Source organism: Jatropha curcas, chromosome 8, assembly GCF_041381405.1.
Source record: "Jatropha curcas cultivar XTBG-Jc1 chromosome 8, XTBG_Jcur_1.0, whole genome shotgun sequence".
Taxonomy (NCBI): Eukaryota; Viridiplantae; Streptophyta; class Magnoliopsida; order Malpighiales; family Euphorbiaceae; genus Jatropha; species Jatropha curcas.
Genome location: NC_143158.1, coordinates 20,524,326 through 20,548,778, shown reverse-complemented (window position 1 = coordinate 20,548,778; position 24,453 = coordinate 20,524,326). Strand labels below are relative to the sequence as shown.

Here is a 24,453-nt window from a genome sequence, read left to right as displayed (position 1 = left end):
ACTCTTTTCTCCTCCCTCCTTCTTTGTGTATGCTTTATGATTCATGTTTATTATGCTTACAATAATTTGTGTGAATGGCATAGTTTTTTTTTTTTTTAAAATTGCATTAAAATCGTTTTACATCTCAATTTAAAGTGAATCTCATTATTAATTATTATGAATTTTTGGACAACGTGAAGGCCGATTTAACTGGGCGAAATGGATGCCTAACATCTTCCCATTTCGTACCTAACTCCTGGACCTCGTCTCTTGTTTAAAACTGAATTAGTCAATTCCAAAGAATCGACGAATTCCAGAATTTTCCCTAATAAAGGTGACGACTCCTAAAATAAAACTCCTATCAAAGAAAGAGAATCTATTTTCGAGGATTAAACGGTTTTAATAAAGGAAAACCATTTTACTAAACAAAATTAATCAAGTCCGTTGGATTTGATTTTTTTCAAACTTTTGGAAAAAAATCCGAGGCATCCTCACATGATTATTTTACCATTTATAAACCGCAACTTTTCACTAATCTACATTATTGTCAACAATAATATGATCTAAAAGACAAGGCTATTACATTTGAAAGTTGAAAAATTTTGTATCAATCATATATTTCTATAGCCTTATACCCTCTCCGTTGAGCTTGATATTTCTACATCTTTTTTCTTCTCTTTGCTAACCACCGTAGGTTTTTTCTCCAAAACTGTTTGAAAGTAAATCAGGTTCCTTTTTAAGATTTTATTCAAACTCTTTTATGGCCTGTAAATCGACGGTGATCATATATGTATATATTCCTTATAAAAAGTTAAGGAATGGTGATATATTATAAACATTTGCAAGAAACTGTTCAAAAAAGATCTTTAGATCATTAATGGGCGTTACTTGATAGTGAAAGCATGAATCATAAGCAAGTTTGGAAATAGGTTTTAACAAAAAGAAAAACGTCCATTGAATTTTTAAACAACAAAAATTAAAGTGTGTTCACTTGTAGAAAACTAGAGTAGTTTTCTAGAAAAGTTTTCAAGAAAACTAGAAAACAGAGTTTTGTATTCAAATTAGTCAGTTTTCTATTTGAAAAACTAGAAAACAGTTTCCCAATTTTTCAAAATTTAAGTTTGGAAAACAATTTTAAGTTGTTTTCCACATTTTTTCTTTATAACAAAACACATGCTTTCCAACTGTTTTCCATTTTAAAAAAATGACATTTTCACAATTGAAGTTATAATATCTACAAATACTTTTTTCTATAAAATGTTTTTATTAAACATTAAAATATCCAAATAACATAAAAAAATTATATTATGCTTTAATATATAATTAATTTTATTATTACAAATATATTATATCTTTTATTTTTAAAAAATTTTATAAAAATGATAAAAATTGATATTATTATTATAATAATCAATAATAAAAATTCAAAAATTTTAAAAAAATATTTATAAAGTTATTTTATACTAATATTTTATTTTAATTGTGAATGATATGAATAATGTTTGTGAAGTTTTTAAATTAAAATATATTTTTTCATAAAATACTAAGTGAATACATTTTCTATTTCCTGCTTTCTAATTTTCATTTTCCAAAAAAGTGTTTTCAATAAAAATCAGAAAATAGAAAACAGAAAATTATTTTCTGTAAATAAACACACATCTAATTTCTTATTTGCTTTTCTCCACCTTTCTTCATCTTTATTCTTGACAATAAACCTTTGATATTTAATCAAAAAAAATTTTTGAGATCTTTTTTTTCTTTTAAGTTTTGATTAATTGATATATGTATAAGAGAAATGTAGATAAAATATAAATTCAAAAAGAAAAATTTAAAGATTTTCAAATATCTAATCATCTATAAAAAAAAATATCTACATTTAAGATCTATAGATATATAATTATTCATATATATTTATTATAAAAAATAAAATTTCAAAAACAAAAATTTTAAAAATTTTCAAGACTTAATTATCTATATATCTATCTAAAAAGTTAATTTTTTAAAAATAAATCCAACCAAATTGTAGAAAAATAAAAATTACACAAATTTAGAAATAATGATTTATTTTAAAAAGAAAGTTTAAATTTTCAAAGGCTTAATTATGTATGCATGTATATTCAAAAAATAAATTTTAAAAAAAATGATGCAATCAAATTTAAAAATAAAAATTAAAAAATTAATTCCAATCCAAGTATTTTAAATTATAATTAAATATTACATGTATTTTTAAAATTTTTTTTCTATATCTTTATCTCTCTCTTTATCAAAATACTCAAAATTACAATTAAATATTAAATTTAAATATTATAAAAATTTTTTAAGATAAATTTAAAATTACGATTAAATATTAAATTTAAATATTGTAAATATTTTTAAGATAAATTTTCTAAATATTTTTAAGATAAATCTTTTATACTTTGGTATTTTCTAATCATTATTGAGCTTGAAAATCTTTAAGGTCAAAAGTATTGGAATTTTGGAATCCCAAAATTCCATACAAATTTCAACAGAATGGAATAAAATAAACATTTTAATTCTAAAAAAAAATTGAAACAGAATGAAATAATTTTAAATTTCAAAATATATTTTTAAAACATTTTTAAAATGGGATTAAAGGTTATTTCAATCTATACTGACTAATTACATATTCTAATATAATGAATATTTCTAGGAGCGTTTGAGCATGCTACCTCTTGGATTGCCTTAAGAAAATGATTCAATCTCAATTAGAGAATCTTGTTGATGAAAAAGATAAGAATTTAATCCAACGATTTTATTTCTTTTTTTTTTTAAATTTTTGCAATTCAAGAATTCAATCCAAAGAAGCATAATAAAAATTGTGCACTTGTATTTTTTTTTAAAAAAAGTAACAAATTATGATATGAGTGGGACTTGTATTTTTTGAATTCAATCCAAAGTAACAAATTGTGCACTTGTATTTACACTAGAAATTCAAATTTTATATAAACTTTTTAAATTATCATTAAAATTTGTTTAATTATTTTAAAAACAAAATTCATTATTTTTAGATAAAAACATTTAAAGGGTTAAAAGATTTTCAGAACTAAAAGCCTTAACCTCTTTAACTATAAAAGAAAAATAATCACTAATTTATTTTTTAATTCCACTTAATTTGTGTTTTAATGTCCACCGATAAAACCATGAATAATGGTAAATGGCCTAATATATAAAATCACCCTTAAACTTTATTACTTTAATCTTGTGGCTCCTTCAACTTTTATTTTGATATTTTATTCCACAAAATAGAACTTTTAATTATTTATTTATAAATAAATAAATAATTATAAAAATATATAAATGTGAAAATAGGGGATAATCAAATTTCCTATAATAGTCTTAGATTAATTTGAAATTTCTAATTTATCCATTTAGTTAGATTTTTTTATGCTTTTAATTGGAGAAACCATTTATCCTTTAAAAAATTCTTTTAGTTGTATTTTTTTATTATCTTTTAATTGAAAAAATAGATTTCATTTTTTCTTTTGAATATCCTTTTATTTAATTTTTTTATGCATTTTAATTGGAAAAAATATGCATATATATTTTCTCTATTTGATATTGTATTATTATCGTCCAATAAATTTTATAATTAATAGATTTTCATATTCTTAACTATAAGTTTTCATGTGATATTACTTTTTAGAAAGTAAATCGAAAACTTTAATTTAGGTATCGAAAATGAAATATAAATTTATTAATTAATTATATTCTGAATTTTTTAAAATACGGGTAAACACTTTACTATTAGACTCTATTAATTAAGTATAATGAAATTAAAATAAAATATTTTAATATATTATTTCTCTTTGATTTTTGTGAAGATGTTGGTGTACACTTATTTGCATTATTTACACATTACTGTATTTGAGAAATATCATATAAAAAATTTTTCCTTTTTAATCTAATGAAATCTTATTAAAAAAATACACTATAAATTTTGAATTAATGAAAAAATGGCTATTTACACATATTTGCTATCACTTTTATTTTCAGTTTTCTATATTAAAGATGAAATGATGAAAAAATCCAAGAGCTCACTTTTTAAATTTTATTTAATTTTAAATTTTTGAAATTTTATTTAATTTTTTATGACTTGGTTACATTTATTTTTTAAAATAGATATAAAGATAATTAGACCTGTAAAATTTTAATATGTTAAATATTTTTTAAAATTTTTAAATAAATATATATTACTTTGAAATTTTTAAATTTAATATCATATATATCTATCTATAAACTTGGAGATAATCTTTCATTATCAATATTATTGCTTGTGCAATGGTTTTTAAGTTACATATTAATATTTATGTATGTCATTTTGAAACCTTTTATAGTAAAGAAAAAAACTTGAAACAATTGAAATAAAAGTAGGTGCATGTTAAATATAAAATAGGATATTGCAAAATTTTTAGTAGTGAATGTTAAAATATAGACTTGAACCGTTTGAACTCGACAATTTCAGCTTGGTTCAAATCGAAATATTTTTAATTTTTATTTTTAAAAATTTATAACCACTTAATTTATTCTATAAATTTCTAAGATTCAAAACATATCTTTTACTCCATGATATACTTGACTTAAAAAGTTAAGAATCTAAAAAAGTAAAAACGGTATAAAAAAAGTGAAATATTTTGTTTAAAATTTATATTGTTCCATATAAATGTGACATTTTTTTCCTTTTACATATTTTTACTTAGCTCAAACTTACATTATTGGAAGCATTTTTTAGAAATTCTAATAATTTATTTAATTAGTCACATTTAAACAAGTTAAAATAATAATTTATTTGATTATTTTGTATTTATTTGTAGAGTTAATTAATTTTATTTCTTACATGAGTACGAGCATTATAAGAGCTATTTAAAATTAAAATTTATTGAAATATTTTTTTCAAAGTCATGGTAATTTTTTTGAAAGAAAAACTTAACTTTAGAACTGAATATTGATTATTTTTTTTAAAAAACACTCCATCCGTCCCAAGAACATAATCAACTTTTTATTTTCATACAAATTAAGAAATAACAGTTATTATGGTTAAAAGAAAATTTTATTTATGTAGCTTTCCTATTAAACCCATCTTAAATAATACATGAGCAATTATTATATTTAAATAATAACTAAGAGCTAACGTGGGTTATTGAAAATAAGATAAGAGTATAATAAACAATTTAAAGTTTAACTATAACGCAAAAAAGAAAAGTGGATTACTTTTGGGTCAAATAAAAAAAAAATGAACTATCCTTTTGAAATAGAGGAAATAAAAAATATATTACTGGAACCATAATTAGAACCATACCATCGATTCATTAAATCATACTAGAATTGAAATTGGACTAAAACCCACAGTTCAAGGATCGGTTCAATTCAATCAACCCGCCATATACACTTGTACAAGAAGGAATTTAAACAAGAGAAATTTACAGAATGATCATTGTAGTTTGTGAAATATAACTAGTCGGTCCTTATCTTTTCTAAAATATATCAATTTGTCTCTATATTTTGCTTATGTTATACTATTAGGTTATTTTGTTCATTTTTTACATCATTTTCGTTAAGTCGATAAGAAAACAAAGAGATCAAAAGGGAGATATTAAAATATTATGTCAAAAAAATTACAATACGGTCTTTATAGTTTGAAAAATATAATTAGTTTGTCCTTGTATTTTTAAAAAATAAAATGAATATTTTTATCATTTCATAAGATACTTGATAGAAAAAATATAAAAATTAGACGGAAGAATTTTATGACCTGATGAAAATACAATATGAAAATATTTTAATCTATTTAAAAAAAAAAAGCCACGTTAATTGTATTTTAAAAATCTCATGGATTATACTGTAATTTTACCAATAAATAATTATGTTCCGGAAACTAAAGAAATAACTCCAGGTGGTGTCATCCACGCGGTCTTGAAGACCGCACTAAGTGGACGGTTAAGATCTTTCTACGAATGAAGCAAACCATAGCTAATGCATACAGTGACGCGACCACAACAGACAGTCATACATACGAAGTTAATGGCAAAATTCTTACAAACCCACGTGTCTTAAATCCCCAACCATTTTCAATCTCTTTCCTCCTTACCCCTCTCCCCACTATAAAAGAAGACTCTCTCACATGTTCTTCTGAAACATTGCTACTACCTTTTTTTTTTTTTTTAGTCACCATTTCAAGAAAGCATAAATTCATTAATAGACTTCTCTCTTTCTCTAATATAAGATCTATTCTGCTTCTTCTTCTTCATGGAACCTATTGAAAATATCGGCGAGTATCATAACTATTGGGAAACTAAAAGGTTTCTCGAAACTGAAGAACTAGATAGGTTAGCTTTTGATCTTTTGTTTTTAATTCTTGAGATTTCTGAAATTTTTTAAGTTTAAAATATCTCTCTCGTGCTCGTTAGGGCTGAATTTGCAACTTACAAATTGATTTTGAGCAGCTGGGCTATGGATGAGGCGTTTTCCGGTTATTACGACTCCAGTTCGCCGGATGGAGCTGCTTCCTCCGCCGCATCGAAGAATATTGTTTCGGAAAGGAATAGAAGAAAGAAGCTTAACGAAAGGCTTTTTGCTCTTAGAGCTGTGGTCCCCAATATTAGCAAGGTCTGGTCACCCATCCATTCGTAATATATTATTTATTACTAATATTAAAATTAAAAATTATTGCTTCCATCATTTTGAGCTTAACTACAATTAATAATTATTTCAAATTTTTTAAAAGGAAAGTAGTCAGTGCTATATATCTTATAATCATAACAATTTCGAAACGTTTCTTTTTTTTTTTTTTTTTTTTTTTGGTAACTGAAGTTGGATTTGGATTTTTGTGGCTTTTATTTAGATGGACAAGGCTTCCATTATCAAAGACGCAATTGATTATATTCAAGAATTGCATGAACAAGAGAGAAGAATTCAAGCTGAGATAATGGAATTGGAATCTGGGAAATTGAAGAAGAATTCAGGTTCTGAATTTGAGCAAGATCTTCCAGTTTTACTGAGATCCAAGAAAAAGAAAATTGATCAATTCTGTGATTCTAGAAATTGTCCAATTGAAGTTCTTGAGGTAAACTTTCCCTAATCTAAATTTTAATTATATAAACTCTCTAAGAACATAATTTTTGTTTCTTTAACATAAGTTGTAATAAGATTTTATTCGGTAAACCGTATAGATTCTAATCAAATATGAAGAAATATATTTTTGATTTAATATATTAAAAATACTTTTGATTATATTTTTGATTTTTTTTTTTTTTGAAATTTCAGTTTAGTGTTGTGTACATGGGAGAGAAGACTTTGTTGGTCAGCTTGACATGTAGTAAAAGAACGGACACAATGGTGAAACTTTGTGAGGTATTTGAATCTTTAAAGCTCAAAATTATTACAGCAAACATTACAACTGTCTCAGGGAGGCTCCTCAAGACTGTCTTCATTGAGGTTAGTACTAAATTGTCCTCTCTCTCTCTCTCTCTCTCCCTCCATCGGTTTCCTTTCCTGCTCAGTAAAATGACCATATCGGGCATATCCCTGTTCAATACAGTAAGGTTGGTCGGCTTGAGTGTCCTATCACAGAAGTAGTACCTAGACCAGTTTTCACTTTCCATCCAAAAAAAAAAAAAAGAAAAAATTTATAAATTATTAGTGTAGAAAATTTACTTAATTAATTATTAATTAATTTTTTTTCTCAAACATTTTACGTGTAGTACTTATAAGGGTTCTATTCGGTAAAATTAACTGTTTTTAAGCTGTTAACTGTTAATTGTTTTAGTGATATTTAACAATTTTAATTGCTTTTCGTAAAACTCTAAAAATTAACCCATTGTTTGAAAGAAGTGAATTTCACAAAAATTTTGTGAAATTTATGTAAAAATCCATATTTTTGTGTTTAGAATGTTTCAACAAATGGATTCTATAAAATTTTGTGAAATTCATTTAAAAATCTATACTTTTGTGTTCGGAATGGAAACAAAACATGGATTTCAATTATAGGAATTCAATTTTATAGAATTGAATATAATTAAACCAAATTTCACAATAGGTGGAATTTTCAGGTGAATTTCACAAAACTAAGTCATCTAACTTTTTACGACAAAACTACCATTCTCCTTTTACAAAGTTAATTTTTCATTTTTTTTCTTATTTAATTCATTTATTTTATGAAACTTGACGAGAACCATTTAAAAAATTTATTTTTTAGAAAAATATTTTCTTATTATTCTGTTTTTATTTGATTAATTTTCATCTTTTATTTTGATATTTTTAGTATTTTTTTTTTTATTGAGGGGGAGAGATTCAAATTAACTATACATTTATCATCAAATTAAATGTAATAGTTTTATTAATATTATTTTTATTTAAATATTTATTTTAATAAAAATATAAAATATTATATATCATAAAATAAATATAATTATTTTTATTATTTATTTTTATGAAATTAATATTTTAAGGATATTTTAGGAAATAAAAGCAAATTAATCTTTAATTATGAATTTATTCGATACCTGATTATATGAAATTTAATTGAATTATATTTTTTAAATTAATCATACTAAATATAAAACATTTGCAAATGAATTCTATATTTTAAATTCATCCATACTAAATGGAACGTAATTGTTAGATATTCATAAAACGATATCTTAATTTCTGAAAACTAGTTTAAATGTTACATGGCTAAAAATTATAGATAATAGAATTTAATCAAAACGATGAAAGCTATTTAAAAAATTAATAGATTTTAGTTAAAACGACGAAAACTACTTAAAAAGTTATCGCCGAAACGCAGTCTAACATATGCAAACTAATTTAAAAATTTGACACTTCTCATTACTTACCATTTTTCTTTAACAAATCACCTTACCACTGAAAAACAAAATAATTTCTCAACCTGGGATGTTCTTAGAATTCTATTATTTAATTGTTCAGTTTTCTTTAATTTAATAATAGCTTATATAGAAAACTGAAGATATTTGGCTGTTAAAAACATTATTATTTGGTAGATCAATCAACTTGAAAATTTTTTAAATTAAAAATTAATATTTTTAGGGATAATTTCTTCAATAAATATATAATAAGGGAGAATATATGACGAAGTCAACAGTTTTTTTTTTTGTCGTGTTTGGAAATAAGAGTAAGGAATATATAATATTGTCAGCAGTAGTAAACACGACGACGAAGTGGGACTCGGTTTACTGTTGGTGCATTGATGTCAGATCGGACATTTTTCGATTATTAAAGCTTGTCCGTGGAGTTCCCTATAATGGCAAAAGTTAATTGGTAAATTTTAGTTTGGATTATTACAACAGCAACCAAGGTCGCAAACCAAGGTCCCAAACTTGTCGAATTACTATAATATGACAGATAATGATTAAATATTTATCTTATAGTACAAAATATAAAATATAAATTTTGAAGAATTTAAACAATTATCCTTTTACAGTAAAAACTTTATATTATCTAATAAAAATTACGAAATTTTATTGAAGAAAAGTCATGTAAAAATAAGTCTTATTTCACAGTGCATGAATAAACAATAAAAAACCATCAGACTGTTTCCAATTATGAAATTTTAAAATTTCATAAAATTTTTAGATTTTTTTATTTGATTGAGAAAATATATAGTATGAAATTAATAAATTTTATCTGGCTTCAATATTATCATATGAAAGAAAGTGAAATTTTGTTGTTTTTTTTATATTAAAACTTAAATCATTTAATTTTATTTTAAAAATATTCTTCAATTCAATAGATTTTATTTTCTAACTAAATGATGAAACGTAAAATTCATAAATTTTATAAATTTCATATTTCATCAATACAAACGATTTTCTATTAGCAGTTTAGGTTCTGTTCGACAATATTCGCTGTTTTAGTAGTATTAATTATTGTAATAGCTGTCAGTTGTTAGCTATTAGATTTTAGCTGATAGTTGTTTATATATAAATTTAAATTAGAAGTGTTGGGTAAAAAAATAAAAATAAAACAAAATATTGTTTGTTTAATTAGCTGAATTCAAACAATTGAAAAAAAAATTAATTAAAAGTTAAACACTGAACATTAGAAGTAGAATATTAAACAGTTTAACGTTTCATAAACTCGTAAGAGGTATTATAAAAATTATATTATAGAATGCTAAAGATAGAATGTTTATTTAAAAGCTGTTACCGCCTTAGTTTATTTGTTATAACAAAAAAATTACTCAAGCTTATTTTTATATAATAAAACAAAAAATAAAAATAGTAAAATTAGTGGGACCCGGAAAGACAAGGTATAGACAGCTTTAACAAAGTGGCTGATCACTGCCATTATTAATAATAGAGAAGCAATTTTGAGGGAAATGATGATTTCCAGAGTGTCCGAATAAAACTAGTCTCAAAATCAAAAGTCACTAAGGAAAAACAGGACCCCATTTCAAACTTCCACTTTAAACTAAACAACAATGATTCTAATCTTCACTCTTTAGAGCACCATCTATCATTGTTTATTTTGTCTAGAGATTCCTTTTATACTTTTGCTTGTATTACTATTCATCACTAAACAAATTATTCATTCCGCTTTATATGATTAGGTTTGGATTATATGTTGGTAAAATGGAACACAGAAAATATTGGGATAATTTAGAGTATTATTATGATAAAAGTTTTATATTTTTAACTTTTTAAGAATTAAGTGAAGTTTCAGAATATTAATTATAAATAACAACTCTGATGATTTATAAACTCAATTTGAAAAGCTCGTGAATAACTCAAAGGAAAAATAATTAACATATTAATATTATAAAATAATTTTTATTCCATTTTATAAAATTTCTTATCAAACACTAGTTAATTAAATATAAAATTTTATTTAACATTTAAAATAACTATTATATGTTATATTGAGTTTAAATATTATTAATGAAGAAAAATATGTAAAAATTTATAACTAATTGAATAACCTCCTAAATAAATTTAAACAGATGAAATTTAAATAAAATTTTGACCTTAATATTAAGTTAAACCTTGGAGCTTAAACCACAAATTTCGAACCGTCGGCATGCACATAGACAATCAATTTGGATTGACAGCAACATGACATGATTACTAGCATCCGCCTTGATCGTTGCTCTACGGAGGGAGATATGTCAGAGAAACGAGAAGTGATGAATAGGTTGGGCTTGTCAACCATAAATGTCAACCTACCAAAAATAGTCGAATCTTTTTCTCAAAATTTATTACATAATAAACTCAAATATATACTTGAATCTTGGTAGATCTAAAATTTGAGTTTGTCACTAGGTATGAGTACTTTCTTACATCAAAAATTGTGTTGCAAGTAGGGGCGAAAGCACCAATTTATCACGAATTTTGACTCGTATTCATATGTGTTTAGAATTTTACTATATATGTTTGAAATCAATCATTTTAAATTTGTTTAAAGTATCGCTTTTAAATATATAACGTATTTATAGATTTTAAACTATCCAAACTCTAATTTATTTAAAGTACATTTTTTTATCAATAATATATATAGTACTCCTAATTTCTTATGACCAAAATCATTTAATATAATGGAGAACAGATAATGATATTCAGATATTTATACACATACTTATTTGTACTTGTCATGAGTATCAATATTTATCCAAAATCTATTTATATTTATTCATATTTTCATTAAACAGATCGGAGCGAGACGGATATTTTAAAATATATGTTAGGAAAACCATTGATTTCATTGATTTTTCTACTTCTAATGTGAGTCATAACTCAATAATCTAATACTAATAATAATAATGTCACAAGTGAAATAGGAAATAGTAAATTATGAGGACCATAGTACCTTTCATCCAACTTTTAACAGTCACTCATAGGTCGGGAGACAAGATTTAATATTCAGCTACTAATACGTTTCACATGTTGCTTCTTAGAAATTTCAACATTCGTGTATTTAATTTTCAACAAACTTCATAAAGGAAAACAGAAAAAGCATTAAAAACGTGTTTCTAATTTTCTTTTTCAATTTTCACACGGCTCAATTTGTCATTTTCACATGTTTCTTGTCTGTTTCCTGTGGTTAATTTTTGTCTGATAACTCATAAAAACTTCGAATCCACTAAAAACATTTTAGGTGGGTTCGGGAATATTAAATGTGGTATTAGTGTTAGTTGTCGTATTAGCTAGTAGCTATTTATTTAGCAGTTTAAATCTAATTGTTCAGTAAAAATAACTGTTTAATTTAAAATAATAAAAAAGACATTAGTTGTTTAATTAGCTGAAAAATTCAACAAAACTTAAAATGACGAAAATGACATTAATTGTTTAATTAGCTGAAAAATTTAACTAAATACTAAACGCTAAAAGTTAAATTTTACGGTGTTAATGTTCATAAAAAAACTCCATCGACTCTTAGAAACTATTATAAAAAGTTTATTACTGGATTATACAATTAATAGAGATAAAGTTTTGACTTGATTAACACGCCAGAAATTAATTCAAAAAGTTTTTTTTACTATTTCATAACCTTATAATTTCAACCACGAATTTTATTAACTCTTTTAAAAACTTATTTTGTTATTGATTTTCACTTTTGAATTATGCCGAAAGTAGTATTCTTTCGGTTTGTAAATACTTGTTACGTTTAGATATTTTATTTCCCTAAAACTTATTCAATCATTACTAATCGGTCATATAACAAAGAATTGGCTTGAATTTAACTAGTTCAAATCAATTTTGATTAGATCAGGAGGTTTTGCTTTCGAACCGATTTTGAAATAAATCATTATAAACGAATTACAGTCTAATTTTTCCTAAATCAAAATTCTGAATTTGTTTTTAATTGGGACAAGAAATTTTAATTTCTGCATCAGTTCATCAATTTTGAGCTGATTTCGACATCATTAATGTTTTTTAGCAAAAAAATTTCAGTAGAAGTTGTAGAACACTTTAAAAATATATAATCTCGAAGTATTAAAAATTTTGGCGCCGAGCAGAAGCAGGAAACAATTTAATATTGTGGAGATACACAGCGCTCGAAATTTGTTGATATTGATGTTCTGCGTGGTTCAATCTTTAATTATTTCATTGAAAGATGAGGGGAAAAACAATAAAGAATTGGGGAAAAAAGATCCTGTAATCTAAGTTGATAAAGATTTCGTACCAAAACAAAGAGAATAATTAGATAAAACAAAAAAAAAAAAAAAAAGAAAACCAATATTAATTAGTACTAATTTAAATATTCTAGTTGAGGACCTTGAATATTTTAAATATTGTATTTAAATATTAATACTAATTAATACTAATATTATAATAATATATGATTTTGAATATCTATCTCTTTTCCAAGCCATACCGTGAGCTATAATTTTTTTTTTTAAAAGAAATCAAATTAGAAATTTCATTATGAGGAAACTGTATACATATGAGAGATACAGATAAATATGTTTCTAATTTTTGCATAGGAAGTCTAATAATAAACCACTTATATAAAGAATAAAAAAATATAATTTTGATTTGAAATATCTGATTCAATTGACGGAACATAATATTTGTACTATAGATGATCATTTGCTTCACTTGTTAGCTATTTATGGCTACTATTCGACTCTATGGTCTTTCTAGAAGTCTGATATGATTATCTTTAAATTTCTTCCTTAGACGAGATCTGCATTTGGTTTATGCATTAGGCATTAAATATTCTGTTGTAAGTTTACCTGAGAAAGCTTAAAGCTCTACCTTACAGTTCAAAGTCTAGAGGCAATTCCCTCTTTTTATAAAATTCGAAAGGCAATTTTTGAATGCATAGGCCAAACATTATCTCACGATGCACAATCTGAACCTTCTAAAAGAAAATCCAACACTTATCTCTAAAATCTGTAAACTCCTATTTAAAGTACATCTAAAATCAAATTAACCTTATCTCTTTCCTTGTCTCAATCTGCAGGCGGATGAGGAGGAGAAAGATCATTTGAAGATAAAAATTGAAGCAGCCATTGCAGCACTTAACGATCCACAAAGTCCTATGAGCATGTAACTATTAATATATATCGGTTGTTATGAATGAGCACGTTTTATCAAGCATGGCTGTGTGACCCTTCTAGGCTTTTCCCTTTATCTCTTTCTGGCTTTTTTCGGTTTCCAAGTTTCTTTTTCTGGGTCATTGTTTAGCTGATGAAAGTCTGTTAGTTTTGTATTTTCTTTTGTTCCTTATCTGTCTCTTTTCTAAAAGAAAACTAATATTGTCCCAGTGTATCACATGATAGAAATAACCATCTTGATGTTTCCAAATTCTGCCTTGAGATGCAATTGTTAGATTACAATATCTAAACTATTTATCACACATACAATATATATACACATTGAATTATATTATATACTTAGAAACCTCATAGTTTTTCACATTTTTCAACAATTAATGGTTTTTATACAAGTACTCATACATTAAGACCACTTCTCTTTCTTATCAAAATAATGCCAATATTCTTGGTCAAATGCATAAATTTATTCCTTATTTTTCACAAAGCTTATGATATTTTTAATTTTTAATTTGGTTCATCAAACACTTTAAAAATTACACTTATAAATACTTTAACTTGTAAAATTATTCTATTGAATAATATGACTCGTAAAATTAGATTAATTAAACGCTTAAAAATGTGAAAAACTTTTGCAAAAACTTTTGCTCTTGGCCTTGCAAGGCTCCAACACATTTTGTGATTATGTATTTTGAGAGATCCAACACATTTTGTGATTATGTATTTTGAGAGATCATAAGCTTCTTCAATGGCTGTAATTTTTGACTTTTATTTCTCAGTAAATAAATGAAAATCTTGTCAAATACTCTTCAATAGCTACAACTTTTGACTTTTATTTTCTCAGTAAGAAAATGAGAATCTTGTCAAATACTCTGGTCTGAAATGTCTTCTCCATATTCTTAACTGATTTACAATTTGAAGAATTATTGAACCGTAATCTTTGATACGTTCATTATCCTTCATTCTTAATGCTTCAAATTTTCTTCTCAAAGTCTGCAACTTTACTTGTTTTACTCTTCGACAACATCAAGCTCTGGAAAAAAAAAAAAAAAGAGTTCTCATCCATAGTTGAATGAATGAAGGACATAACTTTGAATGGCTTTAGAGCCTTCTCAGGTTGATGCTTGATTTGAGCAAGAGCAAGATTTTATCTTTGTGGTGGTGGTTCATAATCCTTTTTCAATACCTCCCACAAATCATGTGCTTTTAGAAAAAGCCGTCATCATAATTACCTAAGATCATAATTTTGGCCTTAGAAAATGAGCAATGCCTCGCATTGAGACGTTGGAAGCCATAACACTTCTCTCTTTTTCTCTCTCTCTCTCTCTCTCTCTCTCTCTCTCTCTCAATTAATAATCTAATCCAGGCCCTTTAAGATTTTTGAAGCTCTGATACCATTTCAATGTTTTTCTGCAATAGAGATGAAGAGAAAATTATGAGCTAGACTATTTTGCAATATTAGCAACTCAACAAATACAAATTAAGCATTCTCAAATGTCTTCCATTTAGTATTGCATGGAAAAATAACTGACATTAAAATCAATTCTCAAAACATCAAAGCTCAACTCTTGTTGAAGGGTAACCATTTCTCTATTTATCTGACTAAGGTGCACTTGAAGTTCATTCATTTCTCTTCCAAATTCGCATACTGATTTTGTTTTTCTTGTAATGCAATTATCATTCTAAGTTTTTCAAATACTGGCATTAAAGAGTCGACCGTAAACCTAGGTTTGGATACATTCTCAATACCTTTTCTTATCAACTTCAGGTAAGTTAATGACTTAAATACCATATCAAGGGTCTGTAAGGCCTCTCCAAGCATATTTAAAGAAAAGAAATTCTAGTGCTACTCTTAAAGATGCAATTATCTCAAAAAGTACCTTCAACAATATAAAACCTCTCAAGATATGGAGTATAATGACTCTCCACATTAAACCCATAAAAATCTGCATATGCCCCAATCCTAAATTGTGTTAAGTCCTAGTCCCATCTCCTTGAGATGTACTAGCAACATTGGGACCGATAACAATTTTATGGGTCAGAAGAGTTGCGTGAGTTCTTTTAGCAAGAGGCATCATTTCATCCCTCTCTGGCACTACTAGAGTTGGAATAAGTAAGCTGCCAGCATTTCCTACACTTGCATCATCACTACTAGTATAATCTACAATATCATTCTTATCAGTAAGATTATTTCTCCATTTGTATAGTTATCTATTATTCTTAAAGTACCCTCCTTCGAGGTATTGTTTACAATACCCTTACTCCTCTATCTATAATCCCTCAGTGAGATAATCCTCATCTTCCTTGACCTTCTCGTTATCACTAATGTTGCCTCCTTTTCTTTGTTTAGTTTTTTCTTCCTCAAATGCATCCTTATCTAACTCTTCTCTTTCATTTTCATCAATAATGCCATGCCTTTTTCTTTTAATTCCATCTCCTTGAAGAGTATCCTTACCTTTTACATCAGATTCATACCTTTCAAAAGGATTAGTTTCCAAAGACTTTCCTCCCTCAACTTCATTCTCCCCTTCGCTCCATCAATGGATTTGTCTGTTCTGAAATCATTCCCTACTTTTAGGGTTTGTGGAAGTAAACCAGAATGTGTCTTGGATGGGTTCAGACAACATCTACAATCAAAGAAATCCACATGAAAGATGAGTTAGCTTATATGAAATAAAATTAAAAATTGATAAAATACTGCATACAGGAATTTGACTCGAGAAGTCCCTCCAACTCCATAAATATGTAAGAATTTATAAGGAATACATATCTTCCAATATATGTTCACAGTCCAATGGCACACAGTAGCACAAATCCATATGAAATAGGATGTTCCCTTTGTTATATGCATGTGTTGGAACTTAATCTATACGCAAATGAGAGCTCTCAGAAGTGTGCAACTCCAAGGTGAAACACCTATATGTAGGCTCACTAGAATAACAGTAGCTCATATATCAATGTATTTGAATTTGATGTTAGCATTTGCTAAATTTAATTTTGGAAAAGATTTTTACGTCATAATGATCTAGATCATAGGTGGTTTTGACCAGGTCATGAGTGGTTTTAAAATGTCCAATGTCAATATTACCCTTATTAAATATTGTGTGCTGAAAATTGAAAATTGAATTTACAATGTGTATATTTACTCATATATCCTTGAGAATCATGTTAAAGTGTCATTGTAAAATGTGTAGGGCTCGATGACATTAAATGCAATAGGAAAAATGTCAAATATACAATATTATCATTAATTGTCTTTGAAAATCATCTTTTCATTCCAAATATACTTGGACTATACAGTGTCCATGGGAAGAGGGAAAAATTAGTCCATGGAAAGAGTTCAAAAATATAGTCTATTGGCAATCCTATGCTAAATAAAAATATGAATTATCTTCATATTTACAAGGACGATTTAGAATAGTGAATATTAGACTTTAAATCATATTTGGTGATATTTCAAAAAATGATTTAAATTAAGATACTTTAATTAAAATCAAGTTAAATTTTAATTAATCAAGTTATAGTTAGGTACAATTAAAACTAAATCAAAATATCATGATTGTACTTGTAGCTTGTTTAAACACGCTTGATCACTCTTGAATTTAAATTAAATTAGACTAAGATAATCTAATTTAAACTAAATTAAATCGCATTTTATTAAATTATACTTAAAAATTTTATTCAATTGAGATGTCCTAATTAAAATTAAATTAGGTCATACTCGAATTTAGATAATTGAAATCAAAACATTCTAATTGGAACTAAATTAAGTCACTTGATTAAGTTAAACTTGGAATTTTAATGTATTGTGACACCCTAATTGAAATTGAAGTAAATCATACTTAGTCGGATTTGAGATTTAATTAAATTAAGGCACTCTAATTTAAATTTAATTAAGTCAACTTTGATCATATCACGTTAACTTACATTTGAAATGAAGTTAGTTAAGATACCTAAAGTAGAATTGAATTAAGTAACAATTCATTAAAAATTATACTTAGTTTCAAGTTCTATTTAGAAAATGAAATTAAGTTACTTTGATTGAGTTACACTTGTAACACTTGAAATTTAATTAAATTAGGACACCTTAATTGGAATTAAATTAAGATATATTTAGTCACATTTAAATTAAATTAAATCACACCTAGTCATACTTGAGAATAAATTAATCAAGATATTCTAATTGAATTAAATTAAGTCACCCTTGATTGAGTCTCATTTAGTGATATTATGATATCCAAACCGAAATTAAATTAAGTAACAATTGATTAAGTCACACTTGATTTTAAAAATCTATTTAGATAATAATTCACCTTGATTCATCCACATTTGGTCACATTTGAAATTAAATTAAATTAAAACATCCAAATTAAAATTAAATTAAGTAATAATTGATTAAGTTAAATTTGGTCACATTTGAAACAAAATTAAAATTCAACTAAGACACCTCAATTACAATTAAATTAAGTTACATATGAAACTTTATTAAAATGAGATAAACTTATTGAAATTAAATTAAGTCACACTTGAAATAAAATTAATTTAAATTAAAAATACTCGAATGGGGACTAAATTAAATTACTTGATTCACTACAAAAAAAAAAGCGATTTTGCGACCGATCAACCGATCGCAAAATAAAAGAAATCGGTCGCTAAATGACATCAAAGACTGATTTGCGACGGATAAGTATCGGTCGCAAAAGTGCTCGTCGCAAATAGTTTTGCGACCCAATTATTTAGTAGTCGCAAAATTCTGATTATCGGTTACTAATTTTCGTTGCGTTTTCATTCTGAAAAGCCTGTTGCAAATTGGTCACAAATTGCGTCGGTCGCAATTACGTAAAGTAGTCGCAAATGGGTCGCAAATTTTGAAATTGATTGGTTGGTGATCTGTCGCAAATTTGAATTTAATGGTTATAATTTTGTTTGCAGTTCGGTCGCTAGTCGGTCACAAAATGTAATTACAGAAAAAAAAATTGAATAATATTAAAAACCAATATTTTTTGCACCTATCAAAAATCCGCATATATATACATCACAATCACAAGCATCATCATCAAGATCACAACACAATAATAATGTAAGAATGGGATTGTTAATGTAATGTACTATAAAAAATATGAAAAAAATCACATAAAGCTAAAAAGGTCCGAAATCAAATCTACGAGGTCGGTCCTCCGCATGATCCTGTATCGTAGCATCGGCAGGAGTATCTGCTGGATGTATCGTAGTGTCGGCAGGAGTGACCAACGTACCGTCTGTAGTATCCGGATCAAGAGGAGACAGTAATCGCTGATGCAGAGTTATAGAAACATCTCGATCTGTAGCAAGCGAAGGATCAGATGAAGAAGTACCAGCACCATGCTGACCGAACATCCGCATGACATGTGCTCGAAGCTCTGCAAGCTGTCTCTCCTGCTCATCAACACGAGCCCGTAATGCACTAATCTCCTCGGCACTGTGGCCTGGCGGTGATCGTGAGGAAGCTGCAGAAGCGTTAGATGCTGAGCCTGAGCCACAATAAAACTGTGATACCTGAGACCCGATGCCAATATACTTTCCTCTTCTTTTCGCCCCCTACGGCCTCCAGATAAAGTGCTAGCTCATCAATTCTTGACTCAGCTTCAGATCCAGCCTGAGAAGAAATAACACGCTCGCAAGCTGTACTGTAGTTCTCCTGAAAACAACAAAATTAATTAATGAATATAGTTGCAAGCTTTATTATATTGAACTTATACACGTAAGAGAAGACTAAAAGGTAAATGTATTCATTCTTCACTGTTACTTACATTGACGCCTAATTCACGTCTGTCGATAAACTTATTTCCATCGTGGTCTTTTGTGTGAGTGTAAGTAAACACCTCCATCAGTGTGGGCTCACGACCATATTTTTTGGCCTGTAATGAATTTAATTATACATGAGATATTAATATGGTGTCATTGTTGGCTCAAAGGTCAATTTCTAATCTCGAATTTTGATGATTAATACAAAATAAATAAATTTAAATTATCTTTTGTGCTAATATTATTTTATGCAGAATTCTTATGGAAAGAAATCGTACAAGGCAAGTCCTACATTGAGTGTGAAGATTTCCGAAGACCCTAGTGGTTAGGTTTTTAGGATATTTTGTAGGATAGAGAGAGAATTCATACATGAGCACATAAATTAATTTTTCTCTCAACAAAAATATTTTTCGGAAATTAGATTTTGCAAAATAAATCCTTTTATTTATTTTCAAAAAATATTCTTTAAAGTTAAAATGATTTAATTTCCTAAAACTAAAGAGATTATGTCTCTAATGCTTTTGGTAATAAATCATACACTTTATTTTTCGGAAATATCTTTTGAAGATCTAAATGAACTTCAATTTATTCTCTTACCTTAAAATGAAGGAAGAATCTTTTCGTTTTTAGTAAGAACATCTTTTCGTAAAAATATTTTTCAAAATAAAAATGCTGCCGAAAATTTTTTGTTTAAAGGAAAGTAAAATCGTCTTTTATTCTCTTACCAAAAAGGATAAAATAAACTTTTGGAAACTAAGATTTTCGTATCTTCTAAATAAGGAAAGAAGATATTCTGATTTCAAAATGAAATATTCTCTTTCCAAAGGCGACAGCTTCTTAGCTCTCTATATAAAGGAATTCTTCACTCTTTGAACGTGGTGAAGTAAGCGTTTTTGTTTTAAGAGCATTCTCTCATTGTTCAAATCTTTTTCTCTCAAAACTTACTCTCTATCCCCATTTTTCTTTTCATCTTTACACTTAACATTTTTATCTTTAAAGAGAAAAGAATTCTAACAACTGCTTTTGAAAAACGGTTCTGTGTTCTAAACGATTTTCTAATCTGATAAACTGTTTTTTCTGTGCTTATATGTGCGTTTCTTTCTGTCTATTTAGATTCTGTAATCTATAGTAGACAGGCTCTTTATTTGTTAAACATTTGTGTGAAATAGCTTAGGTTAGAAGCTATTGTGAAAGAGGTTATCAAGCGACCTTCTCCTTGTGTGAGATTCTAATGTCTTGAATTGAGTTTCTGTACTCTGCCAAAAACAAAAAGGGTTGAGGTTAACTAGAACCTTTGGAAAATCTAGTGGGATAAAAGGGTAGATCTAGGTGTTGATCTATTTCCTTGTACTGTTGGTTTGTCTCTTACCCTTGAAAAGAGATAACATAGTTGAGGATCTCAAGATGAGTCTTGGGGAGTGGATGTAGGCGAGTTAGTGCCGAACCACTATAAATCACTGTGTTGATCTTTTAATTTCTGAAGTTTGCTTGATACTGCTTTTAATACACTTCTGTTTATATTTTAGAAATGCTAAAATTGTTAATGATTCAGATGTTCTAAAACTGTAATAAGTCTTATCTTTTCTGAACATTAGAACTCTGGAATTCTGATAAGTGAATATACCAAGTTCTAAACAGTTCTTCTATTCACAGTATATTTCACTGCTTGGGTTTCTAATCTATTTTTAAACTTTATGAGGAAGTTCTAATTACAATAGCTTTCCATCATAAAGTAGTTCTGATACTTGATTAAGGCTTTGTAAAGCAGTTCTAAATTCGATAACTGTCTCTCACACAGTCTTATATGATTTTCTAAACTTTATGAGGAACTTCTAATTTCAATAGCTTTCCTTCATAAAGAAGTTCTAATATTGAATAAGTCATTGTGAAGCAGTTCTAATCAATAGCTGCACTTTGCACCGACTTTCTATCGTTTGTGAATAGAACATTGTGAGGTGATTCTAATCCATAATCTATTCTCACAAGTTCTATATTTTTCCGCTGCACTTAGAATTCTATATTTTGTTTTGAAATTCTAAAATTTATATCTGTTTTTAGAAAATCCAATTCACCCCCCTCTTGGGTTGTGCCATACATATACGGGACCTACAGTCATTTCATTACACATCAGTAAATGTAACTGTAACTGGTTGACTCACTAATAATTGAGATGTCTCTATAGCAGATATTGATCCGCCTGTGTGTCGGGAAGGTCCTGCTCTGTCACCGCTAGTCTCACTGCGTCTATTTTGTGCAAATATGTCACACTTTCTCTTGAATGTAGGATCCTCCCAAGCCTTCTGCCAACTCTCCCATATCTCCTGAGACATGCACTGCTGCTTCTTGCCGCTTTTTCGTATCCTATAGGTGAAGTCAGCATACCGTAGAGCGCACAATTTCTCCCAGGCCACTTTTAGCATATCTGTAATGGCCTCTTCCCCTACAAAATGCTTCTGCAAGAATGAAAAATAAAATATCAATAAAGAGATGTAGCTTGATTATTAATTACATTGAATGAAGATATAACTTAAATCAAATCGTACCTAAAACTCTTCCCAATAAAAGTCTCTCACCTCCTGTGGTACGTCATCCCATTTGTATCCATCTTTATCGAGATGTAGCTTGATTATCCTCATAATTTGCCTTAATGCATTAGTGTTTTCCATGCAATGAGGACAAGTCAATTTGCTTACCGTACTCCACCTAGATAACATTCAAAATGCTGAAAAATCACTGATGGTCCAAAGCAAAGTAGTTCGCATTATGAAATTCTGATTGGCCGAAATATTGAACGTTTCAACCCCATACTCCCATAAATAATTAAGTTCAGCAATCAAAGGTTGCAGAAAGACATCAATTTTGTATTTCGAATTATTAGGGCCAGGTACAATAACACACAAAAACATGTATTCATCTTTCATACACATTGAGGGTGGTAGATTATATTGTGTGACAATGACAGGCCATGATGAATATTGTTGTCCTGATTGGCCAAACGGCTGAAACCCATCAGTACAAAGCCCCAATCTCACATTTCTCATATCAACAGCAAACACAAGATGATTGTTATCAAAGTGTTTCCGGGCTTCAGAGTCTGACGGATGAGTCATTATACCATCGTCTTATTCATGCAAAGCATGCCATCTCATGTGTTCAGCTATCGCCTTAGATGCATATAACCTTTGAAGGCGAGGAACAAGAGGGAAATAATTCATTTTCTTGAAAGCCTTCTCTCTTTGCACTCTACCAGTCCCTTGACCCCGCTGTTGATATCTTGGAAGATTATAAAACTTGCATTCTCTTAATTCGGAGTCAACACCCCAGTATATCATACAATTCTTTCGACAACAATCAATCTTTTCCACAGGTAGTCCTAATCCCTAAACTAATTTTTTTGTCTCGTAAAAATTATCAACCATCAAATGGCCTTCAGACAATATTTCTTTTGCTAGCTGTACAAAATCATCGTAACCCCTTTCTGAAAAATGGTGCTCTGCTTTCATGTGCAGTAATCGTACCACAACAGATAGAACTTAATGATTATTGCATCTAGGCCACAGTTCACTGTTAGCTGCACTTAGCGTGTCAAATAATTGTTGTCCTGCGTAGTTTGGCGATTCCTCCATATTATCCCAATGAAATTCTGCTCTACCCGTATCGATTACCATATTATTGCATCAATTACCATACTGAAATTGATAAGGCTGACCTTCTAAACTTATAGGAATAGGGTGGCCGGACCCATTGGAAACTCGAGGTTCACCATGATGTATCCATTCGTAATAATTTTCCACGAACCCATTTTTGCATAAATGAAGTTTAATTGTATCGATATCTAATAAGGCTCTATTTTGACACTTCTTGTGATTACATGGACACCTCAACTTATTACCATCCATACAACTGGGATTACCAAATGCAAACTGTATAAACGATTCCAATCCTTGTAAGAATTCTTATCTTAATATCCCATTGACCTCGTACCTCCAGTACGTCCAATCTCGATTAGTCCTCATTTTTTTTTATCTAATTAACACACTGTTTATAAAGGGCAAATTATATGTAATTGCATTAGTCCTAAATCATCCTTAAACATACCAAAAGTAATGTTCCATTTACATTTCTAACTTAGTAAGGTTATTTCTATAATAAGGGTAACTATATATATGTAAACTCATTAAAGTTATTATTTCTAACTAAGGTTATATATATAAACTTACTGTTAATAACAGTAAGTGTACGATTCCTCATATTCAGTTTTTAAAAAAATTTCGGCAGCACTTTGGCGTAACATCAATTCTCAAGTCAAAACACACTGATATAAATACTTCTATATCATTCCAACATCCACCAAAGTCAAAATGGCCACTACTAGGCTTCTAACTCAAACGCATCATTCATATGATTTCCAATCAAATGAAAACACAAATCAACATAAACTAATTAAAAAAAAAAATTAATTTCAATGCATAATATAGAAGTTGGTTTTTAAAATTTGATTAGTATAAATTTTGATTACTATTAAATCACACTCATTAATTTTTTTTATAAATTACAATTATTTCAATACTATAACTAGTGTTATAAATTACGGTCATTAATTTTTTTTTTTACAAATTACAATTAACGAAATATTGTCATTTTTGGTTTACTCTCTTTCA

The 24,453-nt window shown here is 27.5% G+C and overlaps 1 protein-coding gene across 2 annotated transcripts; it reads left to right on the top strand.

Annotated features, from left to right (window-relative positions):
* The first annotated feature begins 6,113 nt into the window (after window positions 1-6,113).
* On the top strand, window positions 6,114-14,261 carry LOC105629629 (basic helix-loop-helix (bHLH) DNA-binding superfamily protein). 2 transcript variants are annotated; one of them, XM_012211241.4, is made up of 5 exons: window positions 6,114-6,323; window positions 6,405-6,603; window positions 6,839-7,060; window positions 7,261-7,431; window positions 13,918-14,261. In XM_012211241.4, exons 1-5 carry the CDS (start codon window positions 6,244-6,246, stop codon window positions 14,005-14,007), a joined length of 762 nt encoding a protein of 253 aa, XP_012066631.1. In that variant the 5' UTR covers window positions 6,114-6,243; the 3' UTR covers window positions 14,008-14,261. The 2 variants fall into 2 exon arrangements, with proteins under 2 accessions (XP_012066631.1, XP_012066632.1); XM_012211242.4 differs by having other exon boundaries at window positions 6,117-6,323; window positions 6,441-6,603.
* Window positions 14,262-24,453: the final 10,192 nt, after the last annotated feature.

Coding starts and splice junctions, on each gene's coding strand:
- LOC105629629 (XM_012211241.4), top strand. CDS start 6,244: ATGGAACCTATTGAAAATATCGGCGAGTATCATAACTATTGGGAAACT. Junction 6,604..6,838: donor TGGTCCCCAATATTAGCAAG/GTCTGGTCACCC, acceptor GCTTTTATTTAG/ATGGACAAGGCTTCCATTAT. Junction 7,432..13,917: donor TCAAGACTGTCTTCATTGAG/GTTAGTACTAAA, acceptor CTCAATCTGCAG/GCGGATGAGGAGGAGAAAGA.